This window comes from Sinocyclocheilus rhinocerous, unplaced genomic scaffold (assembly GCF_001515625.1).
Source record: "Sinocyclocheilus rhinocerous isolate Xijiao unplaced genomic scaffold, SAMN03320098_v1.1 scaffold447, whole genome shotgun sequence".
NCBI classification, from domain to species: Eukaryota; Metazoa; Chordata; class Actinopteri; order Cypriniformes; family Cyprinidae; genus Sinocyclocheilus; species Sinocyclocheilus rhinocerous.
The window spans coordinates 304754-316442 of NW_015648653.1; the positions used below are offsets into that span (position 1 = coordinate 304754).

Here is an 11689-nt window from a genome sequence, read left to right on the forward strand (position 1 = left end):
TCAGAGCGAGCAGACGAAACACAATGAATGCGGTCATTGCTTTCGGAGGTGGATGCTGCTGTTTGGGAACGCAGTCGTGTAAGACATTTCTGGGAGGCAATTATACAGAAATACTTTGATGACTGACTTTGCTCGTGCATTTCCGAATGACCATAACAACATTTCAGATGCTGTGGAAATAGATCGGTCCGCTGGTTAGTCAGGTTTTGCCGTCCCATAGCGCAAAGTCACATGACTTTTTTGATGCGCTTGGAGGAATTTATTCGCAAAATGCATTTCCATCTCCCATTATTCGCATCACCCCTTTTTCGCACAAGTCAAAAACCACCTCAAGCGAGCGTAAAAACTTTTTTGCGAATTAAGGGATTTTTATTCGAAATTTGGCGTTTCCATCACTCGTTTCTCATGCGATACTTCAAAATGCACATTAAAATAGGGTGATGGAAACATAGCTAATGTAAGCAACTTATCAACTTGTCATTTTTCTGTTGGCAATCCAACTTTCAGAGTCATTTCAACCTTTAAAGTGCTTAATTTCTGTTGTACCCTTAAATAGTAGTATAATACAAAAAAGCAGTGCTTAAAGCAGTGCCGAGGTGTAGCAACCGCTGACACGAAACATCTGTTCAACATATCATTGCACACCAAAGAATACTGTTATTTTCACTGTACAGTATTGTTCTGTCATGTCAGTAATTATATATTCTAGAAGGATGTCACTTAATGAATTTGCTTGGTAAAATGTTTCAATCAAAATTTGTATCTTTAATATATAGAGGACTGGGAAAAATAATGCGATAATTTCTGTGATTAGCATGAACTGGTTTAAAGCATGAAAAATTATTAAGGCATTTAATGCAGCATCTGTTTTTTTTTTCTCTCAACTTCCTGTGGATGGTTGTGTTTCCTCATGCTATTTGCATGCAGTTCTCCCCGGACCCACAGGACAAACCATTCCAGAGAGAGCAGATGACTGAGGATGATATACACAGGCTCTATTACTGGCCGCACTCACCCGGCAACCTCCTCCTTAAAGGAAATATTTAGGACACCCACTCACTTGCAGTCTCTGTCTGGCTACCTGGTTGATTCGTTCATTAATACTGTATGTGCATGTCTCAGAGATAAAGCCATGTAGATATTGTAAAACTGGCTGAATAAATTGTATTAAAAGGACTGGCTAATGTTACATTAATTTTTGGGGGATTTAATGTGAAATGTGAACGTGAAAGTTTATTTACAACAACAAATTTTAATATTAGGCGCAAAGTTTCATGAAACACTGAATGCTGTGCAATTAAATAGTTCCATTTACCTGATTCATAGCCATAGTAACAACAGATTTAAGGCTGTGACTGTGCTATATTGTGAATTAATCTCAGAACATATTGCAATCACATTTAACACAGTCAGCAATCTCAAAGCCAGCTAAATGATAAACATATTAGAACATTTTGACAGACTCGTTAATTTCGATATTCATTAAATTCTCTCATAACGTACTCCGTTATCTCCAGGTTTCCACATGATGCAGCCACATGAAGAGGAGTCCAACCTTCACTGTCCACCTGGTTAACACTGGCACCCTGAGACAGAAGAAATTCCACCATCTCCATACTGCCATCGATACAGGCCTGAGAGAAACAGCATGTACAGTCCATCAGATTTTTTCAGAAATATTATAATTATTTGTATGATATGGCTGATAACCAATAAATGGGCAATTTTCTACTAATTTGTCTAAATAAATAAAAATAAAACACCAAAAACTAAAAACTACATTTTAAATCATTTTGAATTTATTTGTCCATGACAAATAAAACAAATATATTATTCAATTTTAAAACCAAGGTTGTGCCAAGTTCTCAGAAATGTACTCTTTGAAAAGCTTTTATACTTTTTCCAACAAAAGTTTAAATTTAAATACTCTAAAAATGCCATGTAAAAATGTTTATAAATAAATACTATCAAGTAAAAGGTAATAACATATTTTCCATGCACTTTTACTGTATGTGCACACAATTATTATTTCACATTAAAATATTTAATATTTTTGTATTAATATGTGAATAATAAAAAATATATTAATTCATAAATATATTAATTCATATTTGGGGGGGTTGCACCGTATTTATTACAACACATTAACTAATTATCTGATATTTTAAAAGACTTAATGACTGACACACACAAGGTAGTCAAAAACACACATTACCACATTGTATTTGCATTCATCTAACATGTACTGTACACTGTAAAGGGTTTTTGTTTTTGAAAAAAAGGAGGACTTTTATGTTCACCAAGGCTGCGTTATTATGTGTTGATGGTTGTGCTGCTTAAAAATCTTACTGGCCCCAAGAAACCTTAAGAAATAAATAAAATAAAATAAAACTAAACCTTTGAACAGTAGTGTAATCGCTATGGGATCTGTTATGAGTTGTACCAAAACACACAGATCATAATCAAAATCACCGCCCACATTTTCAATCACCTGTTTTTTTGTTTGTTTTTGTTTTTTTACGAGGTGTGATGGAGGGAGTCTTGAAAAACAATGCTTCTCGACTAACCACTTTTGATCGGATCACCGAAAACACATCTTAAAAATCCTAAGTCAGTGTTAAAATAGGGGAAATGAGTATGCACATTTAAATATCCAATATAATTATCTAAAAACAGCCAATAACCAGTATAATACCAATACATTGAGCATACTTAAAAGAAAAAAAGAAAAAAAGAAGAAGGTTTTATTATACATGAGACTGTGAAGTTAAGTTCCTGAAAACATTTTAGCAAAATAGCACTGTAGCCTGCATATGGAGACATCAGGCAAACTATCTGTTCACTTTATCAAGACAATAAATGGTTTAAAAATGCAGTAAGATTCTGACCTGGTGTAAAGCTGTTATTCCATCTGTGTTGGCACAGTTAACCATATCATCCTCTCCATTCTGTACTCTTGCTTCTCTCAGCATCTCCTTTGCCTCCTCTATGTCACCACTAGCACACACTGCTAGGAACTCTGCAGTCTGCTCAAATCTAACTCGCCACCTGAGAGAGGGAGAGACAGGCTTGTCTGGAATGGTATTTAGCATCAGACACCTCAAAAACTACACAGTAACACTGTTACTACAGACTCTTACATAATATATATGATACATCAGAAGCAAGATATAATGAGAAAAGAGTAAAGGCTTTGAATGCACTAGCCCAGTGGTTAAAGATCTGGACTGACGTGTACTGGAATAAAATCACATTCCTACTCAACAAATATTGTGTAATTCAGGTTCCTACAGTCTTAACTGCAGCCTTCAGCCATCAGCTCTGGGAACAATCTTTTCCATTTGTGATGGTTCTTTAATCCATTAAGAATGAAAACTAATCAGTAAACAGTAAACACATGCTAGCAGGATAGTAATCCAATGCATGGCAGATGGTCCTTGACACCCAAAATAGCAAACTAAATCTGGAGATCTTCATTAAAGAGTTAAGCTGAGAAACACTTATTTAGAAACTTATTTGGAAATGCTTGTTTACATCGAGGAATTATATTATTAATTAATGCTAAAACGTTCTCTTTGTGTTGGTTGTCATTATTGCGGTGACGAATCTCCAAACCTGTTTTTTTTCTGCTGCTCATTGGTGTCTTTTCTGCCTCCATCAGGAGCTCGGGTGCTTGTCTCTCCTCTCCAGCGACTCCGCGGCACCGCCGGCTCTCTGTCGGTACTGGAGCCCGACCAACGCGTCAGCTGCTCCCGACGCTTCGTTACTGCCGCATCCCCCATAATCCAGCACTAAAGACACATATTTTTAAGAGAAATACCCATGATCACAGCTACAGGAACATATATCAGAGAGACACGCCCTCCATGCGTGCTGTTTACACTTCCTCATCACACTCACAGGAAGTTCCTAAACACATCCAACCAGTCATTAACGTTATTTTTTTTGTCCTACTAAAAAATACCTGCCGATCGGAGATTTCGACGACCAGTAAAGTTCAAGAACCAGATAAAGATTTTATGTAATTGCCATGACGTTTAAAAGGTTTCAGGTCAAAGATCAAAGCTGCAGTTCCACCTCCAGACTGCAGAGGGCACAGCAGAACTCCTTACCAGCTTCCGGGGGTTGTATACACCCCAAGTGATCTATCAGCTCCTTGGGCTCTGTTTAGTTTTAAATGAAAGTTTAATTTTACTGTACCACCAAAATGTCATGTTTAAGCACATCCCTTTTCAAACGTATTTTACATTTTAATGAATATGCTGCAGCTAAATGTGAGTCATAGGGCAGAAAATGAAGTAAGTTGTGTAAGATCGCCTATCAACATCTTTGTTGCCCTATTTATAGAGATCCGAGCCATTAAAAAAAGAGCCTGTCAAAATATAGATCTAAATGGGAGAATACAGGATGACACTGAAATAAATTTTTTGTTTGTTAATCTTTTTTTTTTTTTACTATTGTAAAACGTATTTTTAAAAAACAAATGTTCAAAAAATGTAAGTGTGCATATTAGTAATACTAATTACACAAAGTACACCTACCTTGTAGATGTTCTATTTGGGACATGTAATGCCTCGCTTGATGCCTGTAAAACCTAGACCAGAGCTGATTATTAGAAGGTTCCATAATGCAAAATATAAACAATATGTATATAAATATGTATATATAAATCCTATTCAATATATATATATATATATATATATATATATTCAGAATATAAAATCGTACAACATAATATCAAATATAAAACAATTCATTTCAATTCAACATTTAATTTCTTTAAAACCATAATGTTACCTTAACTGCAACCTATAAGCTTATTTCTTAAAAGAGGGGAACACATTCTCAAATTATTTTCTTACATGGAAAGTATGAACATGCTCTGTAAAATAAACCAACAAATATATAAATATTATTTTTAAAATAAAAGCAGTCAAGAACTTTATTTTACCGTTTGGAACTTATAGGGATAATTCACCCAAAAAAGAAAATTCTGTCATCATTTACTCACATAGTTGTTCCAAACCTGTATGAGTTTATTTCTTCTGTTGAACATAAAAGAAGATATGTTGAAGCATGTGTGTAACCAATCAGTTGATGGTCCCCATTGACTTCATAGTATGGAAAAAAATACTATGGAAGTCATAGGGGACCCTTCAAATGTTTGGTTACACACATTCTTCAGAATATCTTCCTTTGTGTTCAGCAGGAGAAAGAAATTCATACAGGTTTGGAACAACTTGTGAATAAGGAAATTATGACAATTTTCATTTTGGGGTGAATTTTCCCTAGTTTAATGTAAATAAAAAATAGGTATTCCGTTCAAATTACAAAATATATTAAAACAAAAGTTACTTTATTTAATTAAACACAAATTAAGTAACTAGAAAGACAGTTTCTAACTCAAACAGTGAAAAAAAGCAACTCTTTTACCATCGTTTTAGTCCCCATGAAATCAAAACTGTAGTATGATCGTATACCCCCAGAACATTTGTAATATACGACACCAGGAACAACACCAGTGTGACTTAATAATGACTGAATTTTCATTTTTGGGTGAAGTATCCTTTTAGGTTATGATCTACGTATAAGCTAGTGTGATAAAAAAAAAATTTAAATATTGACATTTAGAAGATATATGCAAAATTTTTAGTCTCTTTCTACCACCAATACTGATCAGTAATTTTGATGACATCTACACTTTAGTTTCACATAAGATTTCCTGTCCAATCGAATGCTTTTCTCAAGAATCCTAGCCCCTAAAAACCCTCTAAAGCTGCAACTGAAATCGGTCACTTGTTAACACATTTACTGGTGAATAGCACATAGTGCACTGTTCAATTCAATTCAATTCAATTCAAGTTTATTTGTATAGCGCTTTTCACGATACAAATCGTTGCAAAGCAACTTTATCAGCAAATTAAGTTTCTACAATATTTAGTGGTAGCTTATCAGTTGGTGACTGTCAGTTAATGTACATATGGCAGAAATGTACGGAAAAATCAATTAAAGACGTAATCAAACAGAAGATGAACACTATTAACAGCAATTATTATGATGCACACCGAACGTTATCAGGAACGTTATCACTGTATAAGGGATAATGAACGATTCAGTGTAATTATGCTTTCCATTGGGCTAAATGAAGTCTGGATTCACATTAGTGTCACAGATCAAACACTGCAAACATGTAAATATAGTAGAAAAGATAACACTGGTGCCATCCACCCAAAAAAATGACACACTTTTCAAACTACACATCATCAGCATTAAAGGGGTCATATGATGTTGCTAAAAAGAACATTATTTAAACGTACTTACAGTCTGTGAGTCAGAACAGCCGGCATTGTAGTCTACTCTACCAGGATCAGGAAACAGTCCTCCATAAAATGCGCTGCACACATCTGAATATTTGTGCATAGTGTCCTGTGCTATTTAAGTTCCTTTAGTAACCACTCAGTAATTGTAAATTGACTGGACCAGTGATTTTGGTGCTCACTCTTATGATCTTGTGGAGAATGCTTATGTTAATGTTTCTCATTCCTCTAAACCAAGCTGATTTGTTAAAGGAACTGATTGATAAACCTTGCAACGTTTTTGAAGGAAATAGAGACACTATTGGCAAAATCTTCTCATTATTTGGTTTGAAAGTAAGTCTTTGATCTTTGGTGGTTCCCATATATTTATATTCTTGCACCATCTTTATTTCCTGACTTTTCGAGTTTGTATAATCAGTGATGACTGTGTCATCCGAGTAGGCTATTTGATTTCTCACTCCTCTAGTCATAAGTACTGTATACCAGGTGAACAGCACAGGGAACACTAGTATAGATTAACAATGCATTAAAAAGACACATAGATCAATAGCAAATAGCACATTCCAAGTAACAGATAAATATTTTAACACCATCTAAGTAACGAAAATGTCCCTGTCTTGCCTTTCAGGTTCATTGTGTTGCCCTGGGGAGATGTAAGCAGGCTGGTAAGATCAGGGCTCGAAATTGCGACCGTCTTGGTCGCATATGCTCCCGAAATGTAATCTGTGCGACCCCAAAATATATTTGGGAGCATTTGTGCGAGTGCACATAATTGTTGTGGTGCAACCAGTCTTCATTTCTTTGCTAAACGTTCGTGAATTACTACACAGTATGTGCCTGCTGTGAGTCAATACAGTACAGGTGCATCTCAATAAATTAGAATGTCGTGGAAAAGTTCATTTATTTCAGTAATTCAACTCAAATTGTGAAACTCGTGTATTAAATAAATTCAATGCACACAGACTGAAGTAGTTTAAGTCTTTGGTTCTTTTAATTGTGATGATTTTGGCTCACATTTAACGCATATTTTAGATTGGGTATATTTGCCGTTAATCACTCCCTTTCGCTGCACTCCGTTGTCATGTGACAGGAAGCTAACTCGGAACCGACCGGTTTTTGTTTTATTTCAGCCGATCTCTGTTCTGGACTTGCACAAACTGCATTGAAATCATTTTCCAAAATCTCATGTGTGTGTAAATATTATGAAGTCTGTAAACGGCCGTTAACAGAGGCCAGAGACAGACAGACGCAAAGAAAAGAAAAGAGGCCAGATACAGACGGACGCAAAGAAAATAAAATACTGTAGCAGGCAGAACAAGCTCACTGATCACTATGCATGAAATATAGAAAGAAAATCCTAAATATTGAATTGGTAGTGGGGGTTTAAATTAATGTATATGTATTTTTGAGGGTAACTGACTGTCTTGACTGAGAAAAATTAAAAGGACATTTTCTTCTCATCTTTCTTCTGTATATTGCATATAAAGAACAAAGCACTGCAGCACTGCTTTGTTTACAGCTGTAACCAGGGAAACGTTCTATCGCTGCTGTTCCATAAGCGCCACCTGCTGTCAGAGAGTGAATCTGTATTTTCATTCAGACCGTCTGCTGTTTTTGTTTCGTGTAGATGTTTTATGTAGCATAATTTCACAGAGTTAAAGTCAGACCTGTTTTTGAAAACATGAAAGATCGATGCATCACTAACAAGAAATGCCGGGCCAAGTGTGTGGCAAAGAATTCAGGATCAGGTTCAATTGTTGAAGCTTTTAATCATCAGGATGTTGCCAGCCCTTCCGCTCTATTGGCAGTTGTGATGCTCCTTAATATTCAGTGGGTGCTCCTAAATTTTTGTTGGTGCTCCTAACTTCTTGAAGTTGGGAGCACCAGTTCTACCAAGTAAAAAAATTATTTCGACCCCTAAAGATGCAAGGTCACAGTAAGTATCTTTGCCTCCTGTGATAATTTTAGACTTGAGACTGTCCCATTTGTCAAGAAGTTTGGATGATTTTTCTGTTCGGAATTTTATCTTACAACAGTACTGATCCTAAACACCATGCACTACCCAAGTTATCTTTTTTTTCTCTCTACACACTATCAACTATATCTTCCCAATCCTTAATATCAATGAATCTTAGAAAAACAGAAAATCAGCACATTGGACTTTACTGCATCATGAAGGAGATTTTACCTGCTTGATCTTTAAAATCTGGTCCTTTTCTGTACAATAATTCGTGTAAGAATATATCGGAATATATTCACATATTCCAAACTTGTCACTATACTGGGCATCAGTTAGCACGTGCTTGTAGGATAAGCTTTCAGTGTACCTGTAGAGGGTCATCTAATGGTTGTTGAATGCCTGAAATATAACATTGTCTTAATATTTTAATGTAATTAGAAAAGCTTTCAATATCTAAATATCAACTGCTTAGGTGTGGATCCTTCAGTGATGTGATAAGTGTTACAATTCCCAAGGCACAATCAATTTTCAATTCCTCAGAAGGGACTCAGCTTTGAGAAGAATGTGTGAGAGAAGTTTTAGGAATTTTTTATTAAAGGGGTGGTTCATTGCGATTTCACTTTTTTCACTTGTTAGTTAGTGTCTAATGTTGCTGTTTGAGCATAAACAATATCTGCAAAGTTGAAAGTTCAATGCAAACGGAGATCAGTGAACCACCCCTTTAAGAATAAATTGTGACTTACCTTTCTTTTTCAGTTATATGCACCCACATAGCTTTCTAAGTGTTGTCATGTTGAGTCTGTAAGTTCTTTATATTCAACCAGTGCCGGCCCGTAGGGTTGTGGGGCCCTAGGCAAGATAATGAAAATAGGCCCCACTAGTGTAAAAATTGTCATAGCAATTTGACGAGTATAAAGATAAAGCACATAAAATGGCAATTTCAATAATTAAGCATAAATGTGTATTTCGTGTAACATATCCAACATAGGCTACATATTGTAGCGTTCTCAGACAAGGACAAGGTGTTTTTGATGCAAAAGGGGTGTTTATTTGAGCTGCTGTCGGCCACAACCCACGCCGTACACACCCTGACTTGAGAGAGAACCGCACTTGTACCAGCGAGGCACTCTTCTGACCCCCTTCTCTCAGTTTCCCCTTACACGCCCCAGGGGGTGGAGCCTCTTTCCCTATACACTTGAACATCCAATAACAGTTCCAAACGCAAAAAGAAATAAAGTACAACATTAATATTAAACACATTGTTTTCCACAACACAACAACATTCTGAACACGTCACACTACCCCCCTCTAACTGAAGTCCTCGACCCCGAGGACAAAGTCTCTGAATCTGACTGGGGTCCTCCTCCTCCTTTTTGGAGAAATGGCCCCATAATGTCAACCCCCACTCTCTGCATTGGCTCCCCCACCGGGAACTGCTGTAGCTGGGCCTTAGACTGACCTTGTGGCCCCTTGCGTGCTGTACAAAGATCACAATGCCTGCAAAAGTCCTCCACTTCATGCCTCAGCCGTCCCCATTAGAAGGCCTGCCGCAGACGTCGAAGTGTCTTTGTCACCCCGAAATGTCCAGACCCAGCAGAACCATGCATGGCCTTCAACAACGCCTCTTGCATGTCCCTGGGCACCACGACTTGCCATCTCTTTTCCCCCGTTGCGGGCACCACCCAAGCTCGCTGGAGAACCCCCTCTATCAGCCGCAGACATTTGAACTTGGTCCAAAGTCCCTTGGTGAATGGGGAGAGGACTGCTACCTCCTCCCATGGCGGTCGCTGCTGTGCCTCCATCCACAGAATCACAGGCTGCAGGTCTGGATCCCGCCTCTGAGCATCCGCCCATTGAGTGACATCCACCTCTCGCAGCTCCCGGCAGACCAGCTCTGGCTCATCGTTTCCATCCACCTTCCAGCTCAGCTCCAGCTCTCGGGCCTCTCTGCGCTCACAATACTTGCATTCCTGCACACTACATGGCCGTCTCGACAGGCTGGCTGCTACTGGCCATATCAGCTGATTCAATTCCCTTCTCCGACCCCCTTGGAGTCTCAGTGTTCTGTGAAGGAAGTACTGTGCTGCCCTGTGGTGATGCGGTGCCCCGGTATGGGGCCAGCCTATCCCTGTGCAGTACCACTTTACGCCCCCGAGGAGGCAACTGCACACGATACACAACCTCCCCCAGCTTTTCCAGTATTGGGCATAGTCCCACCCAGTGGCTGTCTAGCTTCGGGGCACCTCCCTCTCTTCCTCACTGGGCTGTAAACCCAAACTAGCTCCCCTACCCCAAAGTCGCGTCCCCGGGTATGCAGATCATAAGCCCTTTTTTCATCCGCCCATTGAGTGACATCCACCTCTCGCAGCTCCCGGCAGACCAGCTCTGGCTCATCGTTTCCATCCACCTTCCAGCTCAGCTCCAGCTCTCGGGCCTCTCTGCGCTCACAATACTTGCATTCCTGCACACTACATGGCCGTCTCGACAGGGCATCTGCATTGCCATGCCATTCACCTGCACGATGCGTCACAGTGAACTCATAACTCTGCAATTCCTCGAGCCAACGAGCCACCTGGCCCTCTGGTTCCTTGAACGTCATCAGCCACTGCAAGGAGGCATGGTCAGAGCGTATGGTGAAATGCCGACCACACAAGTAGTACTTGAAATGCCTAATGGCAGAGATTGCGGCCAACAACTCCCGCCGTACACACCCCGACTTGAGAGAGAACCGCACTTGTACCAGCGAGGCACTCTTCTGACCCCCTTCTCTCAGTTTCCCCTTACACACCCCCCTGAATAGCAGAGCGACATGCCATTAAGACCAGCGGCAGATGTGTGTCCCAATCGTGTTGATGAGTAGATGTTAAGATGGACAACTGTTCGGCTAGCATCCTGTTGAATCGCTCCACGAGTCCATCACTTTGAGGGTGGAGCGGGGTGGTGCGGGTCTTGTTGATTCCCAAATGCTCGCACATAGAAGAGAATACCTTGGACTCAAAGTTTCTGCCTTGATCACTATGGATACTCTGGGAAACCCCAAACCTACTAAACATTCCCTCCACTAAGGCATTGGCAACTGTCTCAGCCTCCTGGTCACGCAATGCAAAGGCCTCAGGCCATTTTGTAAAGTAATCCATAGCGGTCAAAACAAATCGATTTCCACGCATGGTGCGCGGAAATGGCCCCATAATGTCAACCCCCACCCTCTGCATTGGCTCCCCCACGCCGTACACACCCCGACTTGAGAGAGAACCGCACTTGTACCAGCGAGGCACTCTTCTGACCCCCTTCTCTCAGTTTCCCCTTACACACCCCAGGGGGTGGAGCCTCTTTCCCTATACACTTAAACATCCAATAACAGTTCCAAACACAAAAAGGAATAAAGTACAACATTAACATTAAACACATTGTT

General features: G+C 39.3%; 1 protein-coding gene across 1 annotated transcript in view; it reads right to left on the reverse strand.

Moving 5' to 3' along the window:
* The window catches only part of LOC107710164 (protein phosphatase 1 regulatory subunit 12C-like), a 38283-nt gene extending 34382 nt beyond the window's left edge, over positions 1-3901 (reverse strand). Inside the window, exons 1-3 of the mRNA XM_016514901.1 lie at positions 3616-3901; positions 2889-3048; positions 1504-1634 (exon numbers count right to left, since the gene is read on the reverse strand). Coding sequence (XP_016370387.1) covers positions 1504-1634; positions 2889-3048; positions 3616-3782 — 458 coding nt within the window. The 5' untranslated portion in view covers positions 3783-3901. The remainder of the gene's footprint in view (positions 1-1503; positions 1635-2888; positions 3049-3615) is intronic.
* Positions 3902-11689: the final 7788 nt, after the last annotated feature.